We start from the raw sequence: 26,102 nt of genomic DNA, 5'->3' as shown, positions 1-26,102 counted from the left end.
TTAATAAAGTTTTCCTGTTGACGTGGAGGCAGAGCCGCAGTCTCTGCGCATGCTCGGGGTTCTACAGCAAGGCACACACGTGTAAGAGATAACATCGCGTAGCAGGTTGTAAGCATGGAGCTTGATCTATCACAGGTAACGGCGCAATCCACGCATGTTAAAGTTGATAGCTAAAAATATATATTTTAAATCCTATGTTAGACGGAACGGGGTATTATTGTAAGGTTGAAGCAACGTGATGTTAAGTCGGTGTACTCAGACTGTGTCTAATGTAAATTACAACATATCGAACCACACTTAACTTTTGGGAAATGGTTAACTAACAATTTAAAACAATCACATTTTAGACGCATCGTTTTGCAGTTTTATAAGTGACTGCTAATTAAACACGTTTGATATCTACGTTACGTGTTAGATTCTGTATGTTCAGGATATAACTATGACGCCGCGGTGTTACGTAGAATTCAGTGCCATGGAAATCAGTTTCGCTGTTTCTATAATATTGTACTACAGGTGGTCTGGCGCATTTAAGCTAGTTTGTTTTGGCCGAATCCCGAAGCGACCACTTTTTTCTAAGGTTAAGGGTGAGGGTTCGATTCCCCATAAAAAAAATGTAAAAAAATTCCAGACCAAACGCGATAAATTACTGTTACGGAAAACGGATTTCTTCGTAACACCGATACTGTGGTGATATGTAAAATAAGAAAAGTATTGTGCTTTGTATCATCTAATATATGGTACGCTGCAGTCATGTATATGTAAAATAAAAAGCTTAGCACGTGGGCAAGCCTCTTCAGCATTTGAATGGGTTTACATGAGAGTACTGAACAGGCCTTTTGGAAGAGTTACTATGTAGATACAAAACCGAGTCTACATTGAAAGTGTGCATGCTAGTTTCAACTTTGCATCTAGTATATTTCCAGCCTGGGGAGGGTTGTAGGATTGTCAGACGAAGCCCTGAGTGGTGTTGCTGTGTTTGCAGGTGAGGAAGGCAGTGCAGGCCTTGTTTGCCTATCTGAAGAGCATCGAGGGGTCCCAGTCCCTGCCGTTGAATGAGCACCAGCACATCTCCCTGTTGGTCACTTTGTGGAAGATCCCACCCAAGGAGCACACCATCCACATGTGAGTGACCACTCCTACGTCCTGCACTATCACAAAACTAGAGACACACATAATCAGGGTCAGGGTCACTTCCTGTTTTCAATCCCAATTGAGAAGCTAATTTTAACAGAAACACTGCCAATTGTAAGTTTGATCAATGATGTGTTGCAATTGATTAAAAGGGAATTGGAATTTATTTTAAAAGGGAATTGGAGTTGAACAGGAATTGCCCCCAACCCTGTAAATAATGTTACACATTTAAACTGACGTAGACCAGCATGATCGAGATGAGGACGGTCTATTGTGTTTGTTCTAGTTTTAGATCCTGTTCCCTTTCCCCACAGCCCCCTCCCTCACGGGATCCGCTCCGACAGTGCTGAGGTCTGTCTCTTCACCAGGGACGAGCCCCAGATGACCAGCGAGCAGACTGAGAGGTTGTACAAGAAACTGCTGGCTGAACACAGGGTCAGCAGCATCACACAGGTACTACCCAGCACTACTGTCTTCAGAAACGTGACCTGAGAGATTTTGATTGTTTCATTAAAGATTTGAAACTTGCCAGGGGAAACACAATACAAACGTATTTAAATACCGTAATGTTACAACCGGTGCATTTAACAAGGGCTTGTTTTTGCACTTTCCAACCATCCCCGCCCTTACTCTCTCAGTGCTGGGCTGGGGTCAGCTGAGGTGCCAGAGAGGTGCAAAGTATATCCAGACGGGCGTTCCACTTCCATTGGGGCTTGTCTCTACAACTTTGCAACAAAGCCCTGCCTCTGCTCGAGAGGGCGCTGTACTGATTCCCAGACACCGTCTTTCCAGGAATCTCCATGGAACATCAGGCAAAACGCTTGACTACAAAAATAAAAATAAACACTCCACATTAACTGTCTGAGTTGGGTCCTAGCTGTTACACATTATGATACTAGTGCAGAATGTTTCTATGTGGTCATTTGTATTTTAGAATTGTAAGTAAGGCTCCTCTCTGACTGCGCTCCCTTTCTCCCGGGTCCCAGGTTATTCCCTACCAGACTCTGAAGAAGAAGTACAAGCCGATCGAGGCCAAGCGGAAACTGCTTGGGAATTTCGACCTCTTCCTGGCTGATGGCCGGATTCACCGTCTCCTGCCCTCCCAGATCGGGAAGCACTTCTACAGGAGTAAGAAGTAAGAATGTCTGAGGGGTGGGGTTGGTTGAGGTGGATTTCAGAGAAATGCAAGCAGGGAAGAGGAGGCTAGTTTGCACTGGGGATGGGAAGTACAGGGTCCTTTGTTTGCTCGGTAATTCTGGGTAGAGGTCTGCTTGAGCCTAAATTTAAAACCTGATCCGAGCCGAGATATTTGCATACCTCACCATCTCTACAAATATCATAATTCCAAACATCCACTGTTGGAACCAAGTAACTTACGTGTACAGTCTATTCCAGATTTCCAGTTAATACATCAATAAAGAAAAAAATCACTCTCAATTAATCCTATCTCATTGACTTCCTTTTCTAATAATCCAACACTACATGATTTAAAAGAAGACAACAGGCTTCTTCGAAACTTTTACCATAAATAGACCACATTAAGATGCTCTTGCAAATTTGCATACTCATTTTTGACAAAAGTCATGACATGGCTACGACTGACTTGGCCAGCTACAGGACGAATACATCCCCTTTCAGTGTGCTGCTGCAGAGATGAATTTCCTGTCTTTTTACTGTCATTTCAGTAATATTGCAAGATTTGCATTTGACAAAGCCGCATGGACTTGTATTATCGCTGAATACAACAATGTCGTAGTTTTGAACAGTGGATTTATACGTACCCTTTCCAGCAACAGAACGTTCTACTGCTACACATTCTCCTGTTAATAGTTTTTTTAATTTATTTATTTATTTATTTATTTTTACTCCATCAGCCTCGAGTCTCTCCTTCGTACAAATTTTAGGTTAAGTGACGTGCACTCTAGAAGTCTAGATTTTTTAGACAGGCAAAAAAGGAAGCAGGAACTGAATTTGAGCACAAAAAATTTAATTTTACTCATTTAAAATTAAAAACGCCGTAATCCACTCACTGATAACACACTGACCCGAGCCTTGAACTGTAACAAATTACACCCGACCCGACCCGAACCCGACACTTACTTTCGGTGTCCTGTTTGGCTCGGTTTGGGTAGCAAGGCTCTAATTCTGGGGGTGTTAAATGTATGCACTATCTTGTACCGTGAAGTGTGTGCTCCTGTTTAGAAAGTTGTAATGGAACTACTGCTGACTATTTGGACCGGTCCATCTTACTAAATATTAGAAACTCAGCAGGACCTCCAGTTAAATAAAGGGTGTAATTAATATTTTGATTCTTTGCAGGGAGCCTATCTCTGTTAACCTGAAAGTGAAGCAGCTGGCAAAGGAGCTGGACAGGGTGATCAAAGGAAGTACCCTGCCGGTCAACCACAAAGGCTGCTGCTGGTGAGTACTGCATTGCCTTAACCATAATACTGTAAAGATGAAATATAAATACTATAATATGGTGTTTGAAAGAGCTTGTTTCTGCACCCTCTGTTCATCCCTGCCCCTCCTCTCAGTGCTGGGCCAGGGTCAGCTGAGGTGCCAGAGAGGTGCAAATTATATCCACTCAAGATTCAATGTGTGTTCAGAAGCACTTGTCAGCCCTCTGTTGCCACTGCTGTCAATTGTAACTGAATGTTTAAGGAAGTCCCTGGCCGCCTCCCTTGCTGGGGACCCCGTTAACGTGAGTGTCTGTGTTGCAGCATAGCGCGTGTGGCTCACTCCGGGATGACGGTGGATCAGATAGTAGAGAATATCTCTGCTGCTGTCAATACGATAGCTGAGAAACTAAACAAGGTGAGTCCAATGCGCCCCTTTCAGCAATGCATATTTTTTTTCACATATGGGTTTTATTAAACAGTGAATACATGTACAACCCTCCTTTAGAACCTGTCTCATGGTAGAGCTTTTAGATGACTGGGTTTCTTAAACCCATTGTAAGCCAGTACCAAGTCCTTACTTAATTTAGGCATAGTGGGTTATCCAATGAATCAGTTGTGTAGTGTGCCATTTCATTGTTACATGTGTTTTTGTATCTATTGCTTAAAAAAAGTGCTTTTTGAATATAGGCTTTGCGTTATGATGCAGTGTATTGGAATTGGTGCCTCTCTATATAAAGGTTTTGTTTTCCCATGTTGCAGAAACGGAATAATATTAAAGTCCTCCACTTGAAGACCCAGAAGTCGGTGGCTCTGCCCATCTTCTCCTCGAACCTGCGAAGTCTGAGCGAGCTGGACAAAGAGGCAAACGCCCCACCAGACACAACGCAGAACACTGGGGTAAGGGTTAGGGTAAGGGTCAGGGCATAGAGGGGCTCTCCTTGCTTCAGTACCGTACCTCTACAGCAGAGGGGCAGTTCGAAAGTCCTGTCTTTAGGTTCATTCTTAAACTCCAGGAAACCTGGCCTGCTGCTTGTCATTTATCATGTTTAAAACATTGAATGCATTGGAATAATAATAGCAAAAAGTTGTACTGGCAAGATGCAGGAAATCTGGAACACTAATGTATTATTTTAGGGTTATTTCGAACCTGGGGTTTTAGAGGCAATATTCTATATAGTGTATGTAGTGGGTGCTCTGTACTCTGTGGCTGAATTATTTAAAAGGGTTCCATTTGTTTTGTGTGTTGTAGAAAAAGGGGACGGAGAAGAAGAAGAAGAAGAAGAAGAAGAAAGCAGAGAAGCCAAAAGACCAGGCTAAGGAGGGAGTGAACAGGTCGGCAGTCGTGGACCAAGTGGACCAAGAGGAAAAGCCTGAGGAACCCAAACAGGAAGTGGAGGCGATTCCTGAGCTGGTTCCCATGGAGACCCCAGCAAAAAAAGCAATGGTGCAGGTGCGTTAAAGTCTGAGCTTTAGCATGATCAGGGAGGAAGCAATACCATGAGAATGAATTGAAGTCGACAGTGACTTGTTTTAGCCAGGTCAGTGTTCTAACCTGTGTCTCTCGCTGCTTACACAGAAGACTCCTAAAAGTAGGAAGACCCCAGCTAAGGAGCCAGTGGAAAAATCAACAGAGACCCCAGATGCCAGAGAAACTCGGCTGAGAAAAAGGCAAACGCAGACACCTGTAGCAGCATTGGTTCTTCCAGAGACTCCGAAAGACACGAAAAAGACCCCCGGCAGGAAGGCTAAAGCGCCGAAGACCCCGAAACCAGCAGTAACTGAAAATGGATCGGCCCCAGAGAAGCAGCAGAAAACCCCCAGGAAGAGAGCGGCGCCTGCGGAGAGCAAGCTGGCTAAATCTGCCACAAAAGCACCGAGAACGCCCAAACAGAAACAGGAGTCGGATGTACCCCAGTCTTGTTAAATAAAGAATTTATATATATACTGTAACAAAGGGTACGTGTTGACCTTGGAAGGTTCGGAACACATTACCGAAGGAAGGTTCGAACCTTCGATTATACTATTTTGCATAATGACGTCACCAAAGATACTAGTTTATATTGGCATGAAAATCCTGTTATTTTACAGGTTATCCATCTACATTGTTAAAAAACTGTCTCCTATTTTCTGTTCTGAATGCCCCTTTATCTAACCTCCATTTGTGACGCCTGGTCCTTGTTTCTTTTTTTCAGGTCGAAAAAGTCCCCTAGGTCGACATTGTCAATACCTTTTCGAATTTTGAATGCTTGAATCAGATCACCGTATAGTCTTCTCTGTTCAAGAGTGAATAGATTAAATTATTTTAGCCTGTCTGCATACCACATGCCTTTTAAGGGATAATTCTGGTCACTCTTTGCACTCTTTATAGAGCAGCAATATCCTTTTTGTAACGAGGTGACCAGAACTGAACACAGTATTCTAGGTGAGGTCTTACTAATGCATTGTAAAGTTTTAACAATACTTCCCTTGATTTAAATTCAACACTTTTCACAATACATCCGAGCATCTTGTTTGCCTTTTTTATAGCTTCCCCACATTGTCTAGATGAAGACATTTCCGAGTCTACATAAACTCCTAGGTCTTTTTCATAGATTCCTTCTTCAATTTCAGTATCTCCCATATGATATTTATATTGCACATTTGTATTGCCTGCGTGCAGTACCTTACACTTTTCTCTTTTAAATGCAATTTGTCATGTGTCTGCCCAGTTCTGAATGCTGTCTAGATCATTTTGAATGACCTTTGCTGCTGCAACAGTGTTTGCTACTCCTCCAATTTTTGTGTCGTCTGCAAATTTAACAAGTTTGCTTACTCTACCAGAATCTAAATCATTACTGTACATTAGGAATAGAAGATGACTTAATACTGATCCCTGTGGTACACTAACATTACCTCTTAAGGTCACTTTACAACGTAACCAATGGACAGGATGTGTCTTCTTGTTATTAATTTTTCTCTTGTTTTCTACATCCATAAATTGATATATTGATGGTCGGTGTTTTTTATCCAGACTTAGAAAGTGTATAATGTATCAGCCAGCGACAGTAATACTCTCGCGCAAAAACCCAGTTATAAACTAAATGTCAAGTTATTTTCCTTCTGTGTGTTTTTTGTTTTGTTTTGTTTTTTGTGTGTGTACATTACAATAGAGTAGAAATAGAGCAGATATCCCTCTTAGCACAGCAGCCGTCCACACATAAACACCAGTGTTGCCCTGTTGCGAGCAAGAGCTGCTGTTTACAGCTGGGAAGACTGACTTTTTTTCTGTGATCCTAAGCAGTGGCCGAGGGGGAATGCTTCTCCCCAGCCCGAGCTCTCTCGAGTCCGGGAATCTTGTGCCAAGAAGACGGCAGTACGGCATACCTAAACCTTATCGGTCGTGCTTTTGGCGCTGTCATCCCGGCGCAACATTTTTCATTGCAGTCACTTCATTATGTCGAATTCATAAAAATAAACCTTGCTAATTTATTACAGCATTATTAATAGTTAAGTCTTTTTTTGCGATTTAAACTTACATTGTATTTAGAAACTAACATAATTCCCTTTTTTTTTTAGTATGAATTAAATGTGTTTATGGTTTATCCCTCAATATGAATTAATCGTGGTTATCAAACACATTTCACAAATTGGACTGAATTGCTACGGGATTTAATACCACAACAAATATTTAAAATGATTCAAAATGCGACACTTCTTGTATTTATCTTTAACTGGAACAAACAAAGGACTTGGATAGCACTGGAGAAACACACGGCATGCCACTGTACATAATAGGGTGTCCCAAGATGGGCAGACTGACCGCACCGTTCTTTTTTAGAGGACAGATCTCAAACCCCAGTGCACTCGAGCGCCCATTTTGAAAAGAGCTTTGACAGCGATTTTAAAGTTATAAGTGTAAAAAGTTGTCAGGATGATTATTTCAACCGTTGTAGGTTTGTAGTGACACGTGTGGACGCATAATGCTGTATTCTTCGAAAACCCGCTACTTATTCTTAAGGCGCAGTGGTGTCCCACTGACAATCGCGTTCATTTGTACAGTTTGTTTTGTTAATGGTATACCTTATCCCATAGCTTGCACTCTACTTCAATAGTCAATAGCAATTTTAAACTGCAGTGTCTCATAATCATTTTCAATTTAACACGAAATAAAATGCACTTTTAACTGCTTCACTCTGTGTGTCATAGCAGTAACAGAACTTGACTACAGTACTGTTTGTTTACATTACATATAAACAAACATAACTTTATATATATATTTCTGTATATTGGGCGGAATACGTGTGTGCGGTCCCTCCCCTGGGGTGTGGTCGGGGCTCCTGAGTTCCAGCTGGGTTCCTCCATCTGAAGAGTCGGAGCTGGCAGCTGGTAAGACTGTCAGACTTCAGCAATCCGGGGAGACAGAACTAGACAGGTATGTGAAACTGACTGGTCGTTTTAAACAGTGCATGCAAGCAATGAGACGTATTGTGCTTGGATTGTTGCAAGTATTTTCTTGTTATTAAATTGCTAAGTTTTTCAAGTATAGTAGTTTTTGTATTGCTGTAACGCTGTTTTTTTATCCTATCCCATCCCATCCTCCCCTCACACCACGGCATTGCGTGCTGTAGCAGTTTACACCTTTCTTGCTGAACTCTATTCTCTCAGGTCTCCTAATTCCATATAAGACTGGGGCAGCGGTGGATACTGTTCATGCAGCAACGCTGGAATAAAAGAAGGTCAATGCTTTCTTCTGCAGAACCAAACACAATACTATTAAAGACACGATTCGAGTACCAATGTTAGTCTCAAAACATAATGCACGCTCTAGGTCAGTATAATAAAACATACTGTAAGAACAGTAAACTGCAAAAATACCATGCACATTTACCATAATAATTCTCCTATAATCAGACTTAAACATTAACTTAAACATAAGAAGATAGAAAATATCTTGAAATGAATTTGTGCACGTACAACATATGGCCACCAGGTGGTGCCAAAGTAAAAGAAACAACGTCCCGTAATAGATGGGGAAAAAACCTTTAAAACCCTTTTTTTGTTTGTTTGTTTTTTGCACATCCTTAATTACAACTAAATACATTTTTACAAGTGATTTAACATTGGAAATACTGCAGATGGGTCGTGCTGGAATGTGGTCTTATAGGTGTGTGTCATTAACCTGTATATCTTCTTCTGTCACATGATTTAGAAACAATACTGGATAGAGCTGGGTACCCCTGTAATAGATGAAAGTGGATTGAATTGACCCATCAGTCTCCAAGGTGACATATTGAGATCAAAGAAGCCTAGGTGATCCCTGAGCCTTTCCAAACTCCAGACAGGCACGTCGCTTTCAAAAACCCTGAGAAAGGTCAGATATCATTTCCCCACTTAGTTGTAATTATTTGTATTTTCTTTATTTTAATCGTATTATCATATTTATGAGCAGTATCTTAAAAGTGTATGCCCAGTAGCTTTATGGCTATTCTATAAAACATAACAAAAAACACAATTTCTAATATCATGTGTTCCTGAATGTAATGTATACCTAGAAGCAGTAAGAAGTCTTTTTGATGTAATGGCAAAATTCCGAATGTGAAAGTTTACAGCTAACTAGGTTAAAAATGCAACTAGCACATGATGAATGGCATATTTGAAAGAAATAAAGAAATGATAGATTCTGCATGGTCTCATATCTGTGAATTCTGCTCCCTCAGTGCCCAGTGCCTGTAACCCTGAGGGTCATGTCCTCCCGCAATGAGGCGGACTCCATGAGCCCGGTGAGGAGGGCATTGCAGCCTGAGCCAGTCATGGCGGCGGAGTCCAGCTGCTGGGTCTACTACCACAAGCCCATCATCGTCATGTTGATCGGGGGGCTGCTGTTCGCTGCCGGCACCGTGATAGCCTTCCTCTACTTCTCGCAGGTGGGAAGGGTGCCGTACGCGCTGGGCCCCGTGTGCCTGTCCATCGGACTCATGTTCCTGGTCACCGGGCTGGTCTGGGTGCCCGTCATCAAACAGAAAGTCCGGCAAAAGCGACTTATTAGGGAGATGTATGCCAGGAGATCGGCCACTTAGCCAGAATATGGAAGACACTGAAATAAGCTGTTTCCATTCAACTATTTTAATGCGCTAACTGTAACAAAACAAGAAAACACGTTCGAAGGGGTGTATGAAAATATATCCTGTACGATAAATGATGCGCACAAATGCAATGGAAATGCTTTCTGAGCGAATTTGATCTTTTTTCAGTCATATGGAACGCAGGACATCTCCACCGGGACTGGACACTTAATTAAAACTTAATGACACACATGTCAGTCAAATCTACAGCTATGACCAAATGTTTTGCATAGAATTTTAGGATTGAGGCATAATTAAAAAAATAAAAATAAACTACCATTTAACCAAAGAAACTACAAAATATATATAGCAAAAGTCTATCGGAAGCCATAATAGCAGTACAGTATTTCATGTTAGATTTCGAAATGTCACATTTTTTTCAATTTTGTAATTCAATATGGTAACGTAACATTATTCAGCAGGTTTCATTGTACTTTATGAAGCAACATTGGTTAATTATGTAGACTGCTGGAAAACCTTTGAACACAGATGTAATTGTAGCCATAATTATAAAAAAATAAATATTCTTGAATCAGCTGTGTGTTTTTATTTATTTATTTTTTTAATGTAATATTAAAAAAAAACTTGTTGAGGAGCACCGAACGGAGCAGTTACGGTAATTCAACTTAAATAACCTTAAGCGAACTTGCTTCAACACTTACAAAACGATTGTAAATAATAAATTGACTCGTGCCACTTTGGTCAGTTCTTTCATCACACATTCTACCGCTGATTTCGGGGTTTAGCTGAAAAGGCTGTCTCTCTGGCCAGTGTATATCTGAATTGCTTTATTACCCGACTACACCTCTACAGTGAGAGAGGGTTACATATAAATAATTAGGCCTACCTCTATATATATATATATATATATATATATATATATATATATATATATATATATATATATATATATATATATATATATATATATATATTTGACTGTATAGATTTGGTGTTTTTTTATTTTAAAGGTGTTACTTGGTTAATGTATAAAACACAGGTCAACCCAACTTGTGTCATATTCTTGACATACAAGAACGATATATTTATATTTATTGATTTAGTTTTACTTTCTGAAAACCCATGGTTGCCCAATACAGTAATAACTATGATTTCATGTAATTTAATTGTATTTTTTTTTTTTTCAAGGGAATCGCTATCACTGGATTCTGTGAAAGGTCATGCACACATTCTTTTTGCTACGCAAGTGACCTGTATGACGCCACGTGCTCCCCCCCTGTCTCAGTTCTGTTGCAGGTAAGTTTCGACAAAGCAAACGTCGCGGCGCTAACACTAGGCGTGTGTGCAGTGAACTGTGAACCCCACACCTGTCTCGGCTTACCTGTATGAACAGAAAAGAAAATAATCCTTGGAAACTCTTTTCAAAGGCAGAGGGGAAAGAAACATACACATATCAGGTGTCATTTTCTCTCATACCTGGGCGATATGGAAGCGGTGGGACTAGGACGTTGTTCCTGTGCCTTTTGGCTAGCGGTCGCCTTTGATATCGTGGGACTTGGGATCCTGCTGCTGGGGGTGTTTGCCAACCTCTTTTTTTACGATTTTCTTATTTACGCCGGAGCCATTATCATATTCCTTAGCCTGATCTGGTGGGTGTTTTGGTACACTGGCAACATTGAGGTGCCACCGCAGGAGTTGGAAGACGATGTCGGTCTTTTGAAGAAGGGCACCGGGGTTGTGGGGCTTGTGAGGAGGTTCTCAAGCCGATTAACCAACGGTTTCAGATCGTCGTTCGGAAGGAATAAACCGACCAACAGACAAAGGGGCAACCCCCAGACCCAGCGACCATCACCAGCGGGGCCAGCACAGCAGACAGTGGTCTTGCCGATGGCACTGCCTGGTAATGTGCACACGGTTTCTGCTGCCGTGGCTACCGAAGTGCAACCGGACCACACAGCCACGCAAACATCAGCCATATAATCAAAAAAAGGTACGTTTTCATTTTATTTATTTTATGGTTCTTGTTATAGGATAACTTCATTTTTGTAGTTCACTAAATTATTCATTATTCGTTTCTTACGTGTTTTACGAGCAAGCTATTGTAGAGAACAGGTTATTACCTCTTGTTAATGATTTGCCATTATTGATACTAGGCTACTGTGTAATTTCCTGCATGACTGTGGGGGATGTAATATACAGTCCTGCATACACTGAAGAATCAAATTAAATGTACAGTACCAAATGAATACATCTGGTTTTTAAAGAACGAATTGAAAATATTGGAATGGAATGCGACCATAACAGGTCACATATATATTTTATATTTTTGACAATCAAACATGTGATGTGTATTGGAACAACCATTTTATTTTACCTCCTAAATTAGTTCCTCTTCCAAAAAAAACAAAAAAAGACGCTTTATGTTTTTATTATTATTATTATTATTATTATTATTATTATTATTATTATTATTATTATTATTATTATTATTATTATTATTTTATCAACCAATTACAGGATTTTAAATTTAAACAGTATGAACTGAAAATATATACTTAACGAACTTCTCTCTTTTCTTAAACAGGGAAATCCACGTTAATAGGGAAACAAACTTATCGATAAGCCATGTACCCAGCCAAACAAACGTTTTACTGCATTGACTTGAGTGCTTGAACATTGAATCAGTTTGGCCTTTTCCTCGTTTTCTCTGTGAAAATCACATTTTGATTTCACCTGCCTGTTTTCTGGTTGATGAATTTATTTATTTACTGTCACCATCTTTTGTACATTAAAATTTGATACCAAAAAACAACAACAACGTTTGAATGTGTCTTGTTTTCAGCCCAGAATACTGGATTTAAAGCCTGTGGGTATCACTTCATAAGAGGTTTTGCTGTGTAAACCTGATAAAGTCATTCCTACAGGATACAGTAGATTACAATTTCAGAGAAACAGATTTAAATGTCCAATATATAGTATTTTTATGGATGTCTGTGTACTGTATTCTTCTATGATGTTGCTGTGCATTCAGCTCCATCACAAGAAACTGCCTTTCAGTTTGTTTGTTTGTTTTCGTGATAACATTTTACAGGCAATGCATACAGCTTTCCTAGTATTTTTGCCATTGACTCCTGAGAGCAATCTTCTGGAGTACAGAATGGTTTTGAAGCCAGATCTTATATGAAAAATAACATTTATAGACAAAGATACGGTTTTCTACATGCACCATTGTATTGGTTAGGTTTCGTCATCTAGATAAGAGTCCGCCATTCAAACCAGATAGGAGTGTGTTTCTTCTCGTGCTTACATTTTGCATTTGTTGAATGTGGACTTTCCAGCCTACTGTACTTTGGCTTTCCAGTGCACCCTAAGTAGCAATACTCTGAGACTGATTGCTTTTCCCAAGGCAGTATTGGCCACGTTGAATGCTAATGGGTAGAACTAGGTGACAACATTTGTCTGTTGTGTAAGTAAAATCTTTAGTCATGTACGTGTTTAATATTTTAACTTTTTCCTGTGAATAGCTTCCTGTTTGTTTGATTATCCTCTGCATGCACACCAACAGTACCCTTTAGACACTTAGTTAGGCAGATCACTAGACCCACATAGTAATGGTTAGTATTTAATTATATTGGAAGTCAACATTAGTCACACTGCACACATCTGAAAAAGTTAATCATTAAAAACCACAGTACTTTATATGCCTACAACCTGCATGGTACATTTCTCCCCAGTTATTTTAAAGTGTGTTTCATTGTTTATTGTTCCAGTGGGTATGATGGGTTAAATCTTCTGCAGCTATAACTTTGATAAGGATCAGAATACTTGAACTTTGCACAGTTTTATAGGTGTTGTCCACCAATAGTTTCAATCCGTTTGTGAACATGATTTAAATATAAATAGATCAACAAAGTCTATACTATACTAATTGGACAGTGGGACTGGGAGACAGGTCAAGTTTATGAGTCAATAATTGCCTGAATATCATGGCATGCAGGTACAGTTCATCTTCTCTTTTTGAAACGTATTGTTTGCAGATGTAGAGCTCATTAAACAGGGTGCAGAAACAGTCACAATGAAAGCATCCTTTGGCCTATACTGTAATTACCATTGCTATATTATCAGAAAAGGTTGAATATTACAAAACAACCAAACTCATTTTGACATTACAAAAATCAGAAACAGGTAAGAGCAAAGCTCCACATTTTCACTTAAAAAAAAAAAACTTGGCACAAAGAGATGGCTTTGGATTATCACAACAAAGCAATCATCTACATGCTTTTTGTATTTTCCCAATTCAGGATTTGTAGAATACTGTTTTTATATACAGCGAGTGCCACCTGCTTTCTATTTAAATCACAAAAAATGATACACCAAAAAGCACATGTATTTTTTCAGCCTTAGAACAAAAAAAAACCTAGTTCAGTCGCCCATTGCCCCTTTTTGCACAAAATCCTGTCTCTGTAGTAGAATCCCCCCCCCTTTGGGTTACATGGCAGAGGCATTAATAATACATGTTTTAAATGTTTCGTCAGTAAGAAAATTAATAGTTTATGTCGTTCACATTATCAATTTGAGGGTTGACAGCCTGTGTTGGTCCCTGTAGTATGTTTCTACTCTGGGCAGGCTTGCTCCAGTGTACAGATAATTTACAAATTAAAATGTATTTATACAGGTCAAAGCCTCCTGAGATTTGCCATCTCATTTGCTGCTGGGGACTTGTTGGTGGCAACGAACAGCATGGTAACGTCAAGATAAACTGCATTGGTTCACACATCTGAAGATATCTGCACAGTTCTGGAAGTAATTTGTGGTACCAAATCAAAGTTATTCACCTCCAAACTGCTTGCAACTAATGACCTTCAAAAGGACAGTCCCTTCATTGCAGTGAAATGGTACTGACAGTTTATCTGGAAGTTGCTGATCAATACATACAACAACCCAGAGAGAGAAGTGAGAACAGCACGCGGAAAGCTTTCTGTACATCCCTACACTTTTTTTTTTTTTTTAATCTCATTTTAAAAGTACACAGTGCCACTATTGGCTCACTGTTGTTACTGTAGTTTCTTGGGTATTTTGTAATTAAGCACACTGTGGGCGAATGTTGTTTTTGCTTCCAGGTTAAGGGGAAGTCAGATTTGAATGATCTATACAAACCTGTTTAAATGAGCCATGTTGTGGTTGTATTTCAGCTGGCATATTAGTCTGATATTTGAAAAACAGAGAATTAGTGCTACCACTACAATACCAGCGTACTAACTGGAAGACACTCCAGCAGAACCATTAGCAGTATTACCTGGTTCGGCAGGAATCAGAGCCAGTTCCCTGAACACTGCCAGGCAGCTCAGGGGCACTGTTGATTCTGAAATGCTCAGGAGGGTTCTGTGTTTGCAAACAGAGACACCTTGGAGTAACCGGTAGTCACCTGACTTCTGTTGCCAGGGTTGAGACCCACAATAAAAAGGCTCACATTTCACACGGCCTGATGCAAGAGATAATATGTTTTGTTTTTTTCCCCGATGGCCCCTGTCCTGGAAACCTAACAAGCCTTTTCAGCCAAAATAATTACCTGGCTGTTTTGATCTCTGCTATACTATCCAATTAAGCCTATAGCTCACCTGCGTCACTCAAGTATTGTGACCTCATCTCAGTTATTTTGAAGTGTTTATTTATCTAAATTAATTTGGGGAAACTGGTCCTAATGTAGGGATATTGGGCAGTGATACAATACAAGGAAGAAGCAGATTCTGCAATGTTTGTAATGTTTTACAATGGCACACTGAAAATATGTATTTGAAATAAACACGGCAAGCATTTATTATTCAATGTGTTTATCAAAAAATATTGCAATAAATAAACGTACAGCATACAATACACACTATGGTGGCTCAAATGTGACTACAAGTAGGGGAGATGTCTAATGATTTAGTCTTTGCTTAAGGTGTACATTTAAAAAACAACAACAAAATTTAGACTGTTTTCCTTGTCATCATGTTACAGGTCAGTGTTTACTTATGCTTTTCAAAATTTAAAGTTTTTCCGTCCCACACTTCTGTTGCATTCCAAAAAAGATAAGTTTAGCTGCGCCTCCAAGTTAAACTCGACAAGCGCGCCGGATAGCTGCATTTTACCGGCGTCAGCGCCTACAGTTGGCTACACTTATACAGCAAAAAAAAAACATTGGTTCCAAACGAAGTCAGTGTAAACGTTTTACTATAATGCACTGATTTGTCGGAGGGAAATTGTTTAATTTGTAGTTGATCGTTATCACAACAGAACAAACATGGGTTTTTATAATGAATAAAATGCAACAACACGTTGTGACAAAGCAGTGAATTTTCATTTCCAGGTCAGAGACGGGAATAGAAAGAAATATCAGTTGTTGTTCCGGGTACGTAGCCAGCAGGACTGCACATGGAGTGGAAGGAGCCATCGCAATACCGAGAAAGCGAATTGTCTTTATTATATTATTATACACTGTCAAACACGTCAGCAGTGACATTAAGTTTATGAAAAGGTATGTAAACCACGTTTTGTTATACAGTAGTTGCGCTACGTGTTTTACCATTGCTCTGTACATACATTTATTTAGTGTTTTTTTAGGTCGTGTTCTTGTATTAAATAATAAACGAATGCAAATTCTATATTTTTTTCCCGGAATTGACTCGACGAGGTGATTAATTAGATCGTAATAAGTTGCAGCAAGTTAAAAGTCATTATACGTCATGAATTTTCTGACACTGTAAACATGTCAAGTCATGTCAGAAGCATCTTAGGAAACAACTCCTTCCATCGTAAGTGATGAGCTGCATTTACTATGTCGCTTTCTCTCTTTTCTTTCTTTCTGTTGATTAATTAAACTTCTTAAACCTCCCAAGACTCCTTGTTTTTGCATTTTTCTTAACCTTTAACCCTTTAGGGACAAGGGACATAAGGGTCCCACAACTAAAATTCTTATTTTTGCAACGAGGTGCACGAAACTAGGGTTTACACATTACTGAGAGGTTGGATCTGGTTATCTAAATTGTCAGTTTTCTCGAGATACCTGTCACTCTCAAATGTATAAACGAAACCGTTTGAATAACCGCACAATTGAATTAATCAGTTTGATACCAAGTGGCACCTCTTCCAATGCCCCTCATGCATTGAGGCATGTAAACAAACTGGACTGTCAATTAGAGCGCACAGAGCAGAGGAGTTAGTAAAGTCAGATGCTTTATATTTGATTCCGTTTTGGTTTTTCAAGGCGCTGAGAGGATGGAGGTGGATGGCGGTGAATTCATCAGCTCCCCGATATTTAAGACTGTGAGGTTTGGGGGGACTGTGACCAATATTCTAGACAAATTCTTACAGGTGAGGTGACCCAAGGTTAACAATTAACATTTTGATTTGGGAAAATTAGTAAATTTAGTTCTAAATAGTTCCGTTCCGAGAATCACTTGTAGGAGCAAAATGCAGTGGAAATATCCTTTGTGGTGCATGGCTCGATGTGGGAAGTAGGTGTGTAGGTGTCTATTTACACGTTCTGTGTTACATGTAATGTACTGGACTCTCTATAAGAGTGTATGGCAATGGGCTCAGTGCATTTGGTAAACAGTTAAATATTTCTTATTGCAAATTATATCTGTGTGTGTTTTCTTAGGGTGACACCAATGATTATGAACTGTTAAAGCACCAACTCTTAGACCCAGACATCAAGGTAAGGAGACTTCTTCAGTAATATTAACAGAAACTTGTGGGTGAAAGAAAAACACATTTTGTTCTATGCAGTATTTCTTACTGATGTATGTAGCGGGAGAACGGGGTTGGAAATAAAACTCCCATTGCTCCTGAGTTTTTTCCATTCCTGATTTTACTATGAGTTTAATAAGACACGCCTGAGTTTGTTACATACACACTGTGGCTGGTCAAGCTCGTAGTAAAACCTGGAACTGCTATGCAAGGGGAGTCTTTATTTCCATTCCTGGGAGTACTGGTTAATAGTTACACTGTGGGTTGCAGCTGTACAAAAAGTAATCACCAGGATACAATAATTGAAACAGAAAATGATTTACAAAGTGCATCTAAACAACAAGAAGAGAACATAACTGATATCTCATACCTCCACCAAGTTTCTCCTTAAGACACACACACAGACAGTTTAAAAACCAACAGAATAAGACATTGACATTGAGAAATATTTCTATCTAGGGGAAACAATGGCCATTGAAGTTGTTATGTTTGTGGGACGGTGGAGGTGCAGTTACTGACTGTGATACTAAGACCTCATCTCCACTAGACAACCTTAGGAGGAGCCTGGTTGTTTTTCCACTGCGGAGCGCAAGTCATGCAATGAACGTGCCGAGTCGCATGTAGATCATGCGGTATTAAGAGGTGCTGTATTTGAGTTGAGAATGGCGGGTCCTGAGGCTGAACCCTCAGGGGTCGGATGTGCCAGTGGAAAAGGGGTATGTGAGTCTGTGTGATCAAAGTGCTGCCTTGTGTACGTGTTTTTTTCATTGTTTCCTGGCAGGATGCTCAGATTATCAGATGGCTTCAGGAGTTCCGGAGCTGTGTCACCCACCTGACCAAGGACTTTGAACAGCTTGTCTCCGTCATCCTGGTGAGAGTCAACACTTTCCTTTATCTCTCATTTATCTCATAGCTCTGTAGCGCAGCAGGAAACAACACTAATTGTATTAAGCAGATGTTGAATTGCTCGAATTGTGCTGAAATGTATTCTGTGATGTGTAACTCTTTCCACAGCTTTGGTTTGTGTTTCTGTTTTTTAAATACATTTTTTAACCGTGTTGAATGTGAGTAGATTCCTAGACAGGTAGTATCGTGGCTATGAGTAAAAAAAGATGAAACCCTCTCTTGTAGAGACTGCCCTGGCTAGGCCGAAGCCAGGATGTGGTTGAAGAGTACTTGGCCTTCCTGAGTAACCTGGTCTCAGCCCAGACTGTCTACCTGAGGTCCTGTCTTAGCGTGACTGTCTCCCACTTCATACCCGGTAAGCTCTCATGACCATGCGTATATTTTATATAGACTGCTGTGTTCCACTCCACACACTCACACTCACTCTCAATCTTTTGACGTTAGGCATACATTCTTGGTATATAAACTGCTAAGTGAAGTTTTTGTTTGTCTGTGACAGGGAGAATTGTTATCAAGGAAGGAGATGTGGACATTTCAGACTCGGACGATGATGATGAAAGTAAGTGTTCCCTTTGTGAAGAAGTTTGTTATACATAAAAAGGCTATGCTTGTACCGTATGTATCATTAGCTATTGGTTTGCAGTCACTGAAAAAAAAAAAAAAAAAAATTCCCCCTTTTTTTTTTTCTTAGACTTGCCCAGGAACTTTGACTTGTGTCATCGGGCCTTGGAAATTATAGCCCGATATGTTCCTTCGTAAGTATTTGAGCATGTTACTTCAGCAATAGAGCTGTACAATATTTTTCAGTTGTGACTCGAATGAAGAAATCTGTTTGGCTAGCACTGGAAATGCCCCTTCTGTTTTGCAGAACGTCCAGGTTTCTTATGCCAATCCTCCGTGAGAAGTTTCCTTTTATCAACAAGTCTGCAAGAACATTGGTAAGAAAACTACCTTTAACAAGCACTGAATCCAAAGCATTAACACATTGATTTCGGTACTAACTGTTTGAGGAATCTTGTAGAACTAGCTTTTTGTCCCATGCATTTAGTATGCTTTATATTTTAAAATGTACAGCTCTACTGTGTTGCAGACAGACTGAATGAACCTTTACACAAACATGACCCATAGGGCTGAGTTTACTGTTAAAGTAGCATGATGAGAATGTTCAGGGAGGTGGCGTCGCACTAATGCCTGGCCTTGTGTTGGGCAGGAGTGTTACGTGCACAACCTGCTGCGGATTACCGTGGCCTTCCCAGCCCTGCGGCAGGAGATCCTAGAGCTGGTCATCGGAAAGCTGCTCAGACTGGATGTAAGTCTCGTCATGGGGGGTGGTGGTGATTGGGTGAGATTATAAATACTGAGACACTCATTAGGTGAGACCAAGAAGTTGTTAAGCATGAAATGTGTTGTCTGATTTGTTGCTCATCCTTCAGGTAAGTGCCCCGCGGAGTGATATTGAGGACGCAGAAGAGAATGCTGCCCAGGGGGCTGATGGGAACGGCCAAGAGGAAGGCCTCTTCGATATGGTACGCAGCTAACTCGCCTCACGCTCGCATACTGATGGATTAGAAATAGAGGGGCATGACTGTGTTACACTCTTGTGTTACTAGGACATGAACACATTGTTTATAGAAGCATGCTAAATGAAGTCTCTTTTGAATGTAGGATGAAGATGAGGAAAATGTGACCAACTCCTCCAGGCCTCCGGGGGTCGATGTGATGGCTCACGCTTCGGCTGACCGGCTGGATATTCTTATGATGGTCCTTCTGGCATACATCAAAGACCTCAGCTATGTGAAAGGTAAGGTGGGGTGGGGTGGGGGAAGTGAGAGCATACTGATTACTGGAACCATTCTCATTTTTTCCGTTTACAAGGAAGAACACATCTTTCTATCTTGCAGAAATAATACATTTATTGAACCGGCTTGATCTTTGAGAACAGTTTCCATAAAGGGGTTTTGGGTAGTGGAAAAACAACATGCATCACTGGAAGGGGCAGATTCCAGGGGCTTGGGTATTGTAGTGAGCTGACCTGCTGTAAAAGGCTCATTGCAGCCTGTGCTGATTTCCAGGCACGCTGGAGCTGACTCTCACTAAGGAGCTGTATCGGGACCTGATTGCTGTCTTCGACAAGCTCATCCTTCCCACGCACGCCTCCTGTCACGTGCAGTACGCCATCTTCTACCTCTGCAGCTTCAGACTGGTGAGTCCAAGTATACCACCTGATCTGGGAGACTAATCAATGATTGGAAGTACTATTGTAGTATTACTGATTTGTTGCTTTGGTTCATGGTTACCATGGTGCTGTGATGGTTCCACAGGGCCTGGCTGAAGCCTTTCTGGAGCATCTGTGGAAGAAGATGCAGAGCCCCAGCAACCCGGCTGTGATCCGGCAGACTGCTGCAGGCTACATCGGCAGCTTTCTGGCCAGAGCTAAGTTCCTCCCCTTACCGTGAGTGTCTCCACACTATCCTGTGCTTCACAACCTCTAGGCCAGCCTCACCTTGTACTGGGCTAGTTCTGGACCAACCAACAAAGATGCACATTTGCGAGCGATAGATTTTTATTTACAGTATAGTACACGCATTAATTCATGTAAAAGTAGAGGAGAAAAATGTGCACAGAATAAAGCCTATATCAAAAGAAGTAGACAGCACTACGTACATATAAAAACATGTGCAGGTTGCGTTAACTGATCTTATTAAAGCAGTTTTAAACACATCTGACAGGAGAGGTGCTTTTCCAGGGGACCCCTGCTGAATTTTAATTCCCCCCCCCCCCAGGACAGTGAAGGCATGCTTGGACCTCCTGGTCCCCTGGCTCCACCAGTACATCGACAGCCAGGATGCGGGTTCGAAAGCTTTTTGTGACGTGACCCTGCACGGGCCCTTCTACGCTACCTGCCAGGCAGTCTTCTACACCTTGGTGTTCAGGCACCGGCAGATGGTGGAGGGGAACCTGCGCAAAGGTGAGCACCTTACGGGGAATGAAATCTTCACCATAGAGGTGTAGAGAATGGGCAACAAAATTCTATGACTTGCCACTGTGGATCATAGACCATTGTAATTTAGCCGTCTGTAAGGGCTTCTAGCCATAGAATAGTGTTAAATGCAGATGTACACCGTACAACTGGATACTGGCGTTCAGTTATGCTATTTGAAGGTGGGAGAGTTGCAGCAACATTATAGCTAACCTGTAGTTCCCTAGTATGTCGGTTTACAAAATTATATCCATTTAATTAAGATTTCATTTTGCTTTTTTGTTAGGTCTGGCATACCTCCAAATGCTGAATTTCGAACGGATAGTAATGTGCCAGCTGAACCCTCTGAAGGTGTGCTTACCGGCTGTTACAAACATGTTTGCAGCAATCACGAGGTAAAGAGTGAAATTATTTAGCCTGGAAATTCGATGCAATTTGCCGTTTATAAAAAGTCTGCAGGTGTTTTGGGTTGATCGGTCCCCTCTTGTCAGTGAAGTGTTTGTGTGTGCTTTTACCCTACAGGAAGTACCAGCTGGTGTTCTGTTACACCATCATCGAGCGCAATAACAGGCAGATGCTGCCGGTGGTGAGGAGCAGTCTGGGAGGGGATTCCCTGACCGCCAACGCCAACCCTCTGGACAGCTTCTTCCCCTTCGACCCCTACCTGCTCAAGAGGTAACCATGACTCCCATTGCAAAGCAGTTTTGATCCATTCCTGGTTTTACCCTTCAGCTTGTTACCTATACATTGTGGATAATCAAGCATATAGCAAAGTATGGAATGGGTGAAACTGCTATGCAGTAGGAGTACAAAACACACCCAATTTAGCTCATTAAAAAGGCTCTGGACACATTTTTCTCAACTTTGCTCTCTGCAGTTTTAAAATGTATTTGATCTTATCATGGATGGGCTCCTTCTGTATTGTGTAGGTTACGATAATTCCAAGGTAAACCTGCATTCATAAAAGGGCTTTCAGATAGTTGCCACGGCAGCGCTCTGCAGGTATGTGTTGGCGCAGGTGTGATGCTTGAAGAGTCTCTGAAGCCTTGCTTACCTGGTATCTCTGTGTTTGAATGCTGGCAGGTCAGGGAAGATAATCCAGCCCATTTACCAGGTCTGGGAGGAGGTGAGCATGTGTGATGGGGATGAAGCCAAGCGTCCGGCTAAAAAGGTAACTTAAGAGAGCACGCTTCACCAGGAGAATTCAGATGTGCCTTTTCAACACTGCTTCATTTTAAGCGCTGGCCTTCTTGTATCCTATGTGTGTCACTTAAATACATATTTGAATTGAATTCAGAGAGGATCTAGCTGGTTCCTGAATTCTGTTTTTATCTGGAGATGGAAGATGGTTTTTACCAATCCGGATCGGGATGTTCACTGTAGTGTTTTTGAATTCTGTTATTCTGTGATGTGTGTTGTGTTCACTGTAGTGTTTTGTAAGTTCTGTTATTCTGTGTGTGTCGTGTTCATGCTGTACCTCTGCTCAGTGTGCTCCTGTCCCTCCACAGGACTCTGTGACAGAGGAGGAGGATGATTTCCTACGAGGGGAGAGCCTCCAGAGTGAGGCAGTGGTGGGCTTGACCCCTGGCTCCTATGAGTCTCACATGCGCAGTCCCAGCAGCATGGGCTCGTCTCCCATCGCCTTCCTGCAGCGCCCCTTCTGACACGCCCCTCGGTCAAAACACACGACGGGCGTTAGTGAAGCAAATGGGCAGGACCGTGGACACAAAAATCTTTACTGCGTTTCCATATTTCTTTATGTGTCCCTTTCAGGAAAGACAAGCACTACTAATTTCTTTTTAGGCACTAAGTTGCCTCTTGAGTTGCTTTGATGGGAATCTGTGTAAACCTAACGTCAGTAGAATCGTTTTGGAACCAGAACAGCACATCTGGTATCGTTTTTTTTTCGGTTAAAACTGAAAATCTGAAGCCCTATTTATGATTCAACGTTCCTTTCAGGGCCAGCACCTGACACTCCTTAGACACCTTTAACAGGTGGGAGGGAACATGTTGGGTTAGAATCCACTGGTACTGTATTTTCACTTGTTGATTATGACTCAGTCAATCCCTTAGCCAGCTCTCTCTGGATAGCCAGTAGCATACCTCTGCACAAAGAACTGGCCAGACCTAGCTATTCTAATATGGTACCGTTTCAAATAAACTGCTAGACAGACAGGATGTGTTGTGTGTAAATATGTATTTTTATAAAGATATAAATATGTATCTTTATGTTGTAATAACCTATTTCTTCACAATTTCATTAGTATGGCACTGAAATTAATTTACAAAGTGACATCATTTAACAAACATTATTTAAATACAATCTCTTTTAGAAATCATGTGTAGAATTTATATTTTTAATTTCAAAAATACAGAGGGATGTATACGGCTGAATCTAAAGGTTTTATTTAGGATTTGTTGTTTTATTAAATTGTGAAACATGAATATAAAAAAGATTTCAGAGACATTTGTATCAAGTTGTAACCACTTTTGCCAGATACATTGAAGTGGCGTTCTTTACAAATGTGTGTATATAAGGGTCTGAAAATTAAAAATAAAATAAATAATATTAAAGATAAATATTAATTGTATGTTTCATATTCAAGGTGGAAGTTACAAACTTGTGATGAAACTGAAACAGACAGGCACCTATACTGCAGGAGCCCAGCCTTGTGCTTGAGCCAGAGCTTGGGTCAATTCTAATTGTAATTGTGCAATTTTGTAATTCATTTAAATCACATTGTCATTGTAACGGTAGTTGAGTCTTGGCACACAGTTACAGTTCAATTACGCATGTATTTTGTCATTTGATCAGTGTATTTTCAACCACTTTTGGTTATAAAAAATAAGCTGTAGTGTATGTTTCTGTATTTGTACCTGTGATTATTGCTTGGTTATCAATGTGTGTAGTTGTTTGTGTTACTTTTTTGTGTAATTGTAATTACTGTCTGCAGCATAATTGTAACTAATTGTCATTTATCACCTGTGCCCATAGTGTCCATAGATCAATTACTGTGAGCACTGTTTATTCCATTGATGAATGCAGTGCATTGTGTGTGGAATATGCAACAGAATGGACAACGTCAGCTGGTCAGAGCTGGGCATGGCTGTTTTTAATGTTTTTTTTTGTTTTGTTTTGTTTTGTTTTGTTTTTGTTTTAAAAAACTTTCTAGAATGTTGTCTGCTTTAAATATAGAACAGAAACATTTCATGAATAACGTTCATTTATGAAAATATAATTTGCAGGATAACAATGTATTCATCTAATTTATTGGCCCTTCTCGGTTCTAAAATCGATTAAAATAAATAAATAAATAAATAAATAAATGTCTGTAAGGAGAGTAACATTTCTGATTTCTGATTCTCTTGCGTTTTCCGTCACAACTTGGCATCATCTCAAGTGCATGGCGGGGCACGTAGTCCTTGTTAATGATGTTTAAGCTGGAGTTGTAATGGAATATAGCCTCAATTTGAACTACAGTTCCCAGACACCGCGGCGCGGCGGTGTGTTTACCGGAGGCAGGACTAGCTGAAGTTTCAGGAACTGCTTGAGGAAGAACTTGGTTTCATTCAGTGTTTAGTGAAATACATTAACATAACACTATTTTTTAAAATGCCGCTTTTTATCAACAACGAAAGAGTATGCCTTCTTAATACTACTGTGGAGTTTTTTTTAGAAAGTATTCTCTCCTTAAGTAGTTTTTTTGTTTTGTTTGTTTTGTTCATTCTGTACCTCTAAGTTGCATTCTGACTGGGGTTACGTGAGTCTGGTGTTGAGAGAAGGAGGCAGTGACAGCGACGCATTTTATTTTAAAAAGTGTATGTTCTTTTTTATTTTTAGGAATCAATAGAAAGACAAACTAGACATCTATACACTACTGTCATGTTGCCACTAGTACAGTAAATAACATAGCGTATTGAGTGGTATGTATGGATCGCTGTAGTAGTAGCCTTAGAACTAGTGTTATGGAGTTAGGCTCTGCCACTTCCACGAAACGTACAGTGAAGATGTACAGTTGCCATAGTAGTTAATACTGTGTTGTTTGAACTTGTTTAAAGGTGTGACTCATACCGTTTTATGTATCTAAGTAGGTTGTTACCATGTTGAAAATATCTTTAGTTACAGCTTATTGGTTAAAACAATCAATGTATACAATTTCACCGTGATATGTGTGGTCAAAATTTTCCAGTGTTCCTGCAGCTAAATCTATCAACATGGTTACATTATTTTGAGTAGTCAGTACAACTGAAGGTGTGACGCAAACAGGACCGATTCGATTCTATTTGAATGTACAATTGCAAACGATTGTGGCACGCTTTAAAAGCACACTCCATCTTTCATGAACCATATGAACAATAACAGGATAGTGTGAACTCAGCAGTCTGCAATTCTGATAAAGAAGGTTAATCATGGCAGTTTAAGCATACCCCATAAAAAAATAAAACTGAACCTTAATGTGAAGGCGGCCATTGCTTTGTGTGTGTCCTGTAGGACAGTGCTAAAGAGTTCAGAGACTGCTCTTGACACAAAATGCCTTCTGTACCTTCAGCAAAGGGAGTTTGCTATCACGACCCCGTCTGACTGTGAGTATAGACAATGCTAACACAGCTTTGCTTTTCATTTAATAAATATCCCATTGCCGGGTGGGTTGATGTTCCCAATCCTTATGAACCGGTAGGATGTGCAGTTTTAGATCTGTGGTCCCTACTCAGTGTATGGACTCTGCTGCCCCCTGCAGGAAGTGGAGCGACGTGCCTGGCTCACTGTGAGGGGTCGAGCACCTGGAGTGAAGTGCCCCTGATCGTCAAGGCGGTGAGGTCGTTAATGAAAAGCACAGAGGAGGGAAGGTGTGTTTGTACCTGTTTTATTTAAATCAGACTTTTTCTTTC

General features: G+C 40.5%; 4 protein-coding genes and 1 non-coding gene across 7 annotated transcripts; all 5 read left to right on the top strand.

Annotated features, from left to right (window-relative positions):
* The first annotated feature begins 2 nt into the window (after positions 1–2).
* Positions 3–6,629, top strand: LOC117431706 (ribosomal L1 domain-containing protein 1-like). Of its 2 annotated transcripts, none has more exons than XM_034052969.3 (9): positions 3–135; positions 983–1,122; positions 1,446–1,584; positions 2,118–2,266; positions 3,451–3,552; positions 3,855–3,948; positions 4,293–4,430; positions 4,783–4,983; positions 5,110–6,629. In XM_034052969.3, exons 1-9 carry the CDS (start codon positions 115–117, stop codon positions 5,455–5,457), a joined length of 1,332 nt encoding a protein of 443 aa, XP_033908860.3. In that variant the 5' UTR covers positions 3–114; the 3' UTR covers positions 5,458–6,629. The 2 variants fall into 2 exon arrangements, with proteins under 2 accessions (XP_033908860.3, XP_058851839.1); XM_058995856.1 differs by having other exon boundaries at positions 4,293–4,436.
* LOC117431848 (small nucleolar RNA SNORA55) lies at positions 1,735–1,869 on the top strand. Its single transcript, XR_004548726.1, has one exon. It is a non-coding gene; the product is annotated as a small nucleolar RNA SNORA55 (small nucleolar RNA).
* A 1,141-nt stretch (positions 6,630–7,770) lies between the features above and the next one.
* On the top strand, positions 7,771–10,131 carry LOC117431804 (phosphoinositide-interacting protein-like). Of its 2 annotated transcripts, XM_058995858.1 has the most exons (3): positions 7,771–8,248; positions 8,722–8,883; positions 9,230–10,131. In XM_058995858.1, exon 3 carries the CDS (start codon positions 9,257–9,259, stop codon positions 9,587–9,589), a length of 333 nt encoding a protein of 110 aa, XP_058851841.1. In that variant the 5' UTR covers positions 7,771–8,248; positions 8,722–8,883; positions 9,230–9,256; the 3' UTR covers positions 9,590–10,131. The 2 variants fall into 2 exon arrangements, with proteins under 2 accessions (XP_058851841.1, XP_058851840.1); XM_058995857.1 differs by having other exon boundaries at positions 7,771–8,883.
* A 949-nt stretch (positions 10,132–11,080) lies between these two features.
* Positions 11,081–11,575, top strand: si:dkeyp-72e1.6 (transmembrane protein 238-like). Its single transcript, XM_058996603.1, has one exon. It carries the CDS (start codon positions 11,081–11,083, stop codon positions 11,573–11,575), a length of 495 nt encoding a protein of 164 aa, XP_058852586.1.
* Positions 11,576–15,768: 4,193 nt separating this feature from the next.
* Positions 15,769–24,557, top strand: LOC117431258 (RNA polymerase I-specific transcription initiation factor RRN3-like). The gene is made up of 18 exons (XM_034052021.3): positions 15,769–16,112; positions 16,842–16,948; positions 17,238–17,294; positions 18,108–18,197; positions 18,458–18,587; positions 18,732–18,791; positions 18,924–18,987; positions 19,101–19,170; positions 19,443–19,541; positions 19,666–19,758; positions 19,898–20,033; positions 20,305–20,435; positions 20,554–20,684; positions 21,016–21,200; positions 21,499–21,607; positions 21,735–21,887; positions 22,296–22,383; positions 22,721–24,557. Exons 2-18 carry the CDS (start codon positions 16,853–16,855, stop codon positions 22,874–22,876), a joined length of 1,848 nt encoding a protein of 615 aa, XP_033907912.3. The 5' UTR covers positions 15,769–16,112; positions 16,842–16,852; the 3' UTR covers positions 22,877–24,557.
* The last annotated feature ends 1,545 nt before the right edge of the window (positions 24,558–26,102 follow it).

The sequence above is a fragment of the Acipenser ruthenus genome, chromosome 22 (genome assembly GCF_902713425.1).
Source record: "Acipenser ruthenus chromosome 22, fAciRut3.2 maternal haplotype, whole genome shotgun sequence".
Classification (NCBI taxonomy): Eukaryota; Metazoa; Chordata; class Actinopteri; order Acipenseriformes; family Acipenseridae; genus Acipenser; species Acipenser ruthenus.
Note: the sequence above shows the minus strand (reverse complement) of the source record. Positions and strands in the feature narration are given on the sequence as shown.

What these genes read in the sequence shown, in the direction of transcription:
- LOC117431804 (XM_058995858.1), top strand. Translation starts at nt 9,257, where the DNA reads ATGTCCTCCCGCAATGAGGCGGACTCCATGAGCCCGGTGAGGAGGGCA.
- si:dkeyp-72e1.6 (XM_058996603.1), top strand. Translation starts at nt 11,081, where the DNA reads ATGGAAGCGGTGGGACTAGGACGTTGTTCCTGTGCCTTTTGGCTAGCG.
- LOC117431706 (XM_058995856.1), top strand. Translation starts at nt 115, where the DNA reads ATGGAGCTTGATCTATCACAG. An exon ending in TGGAGCTTGATCTATCACAG is followed by an intron (nt 136 to 982) that starts GTAACGGCGCAA and finishes CTGTGTTTGCAG; the next exon opens with GTGAGGAAGGCAGTGCAGGC. An exon ending in CACTTCTACAGGAGTAAGAA is followed by an intron (nt 2,267 to 3,450) that starts GTAAGAATGTCT and finishes GATTCTTTGCAG; the next exon opens with GGAGCCTATCTCTGTTAACC.
- LOC117431258 (XM_034052021.3), top strand. Translation starts at nt 16,853, where the DNA reads ATGGAGGTGGATGGCGGTGAATTCATCAGCTCCCCGATATTTAAGACT. An exon ending in ACAAGTCTGCAAGAACATTG is followed by an intron (nt 19,171 to 19,442) that starts GTAAGAAAACTA and finishes TGTGTTGGGCAG; the next exon opens with GAGTGTTACGTGCACAACCT. An exon ending in GAAAGCTGCTCAGACTGGAT is followed by an intron (nt 19,542 to 19,665) that starts GTAAGTCTCGTC and finishes CTCATCCTTCAG; the next exon opens with GTAAGTGCCCCGCGGAGTGA.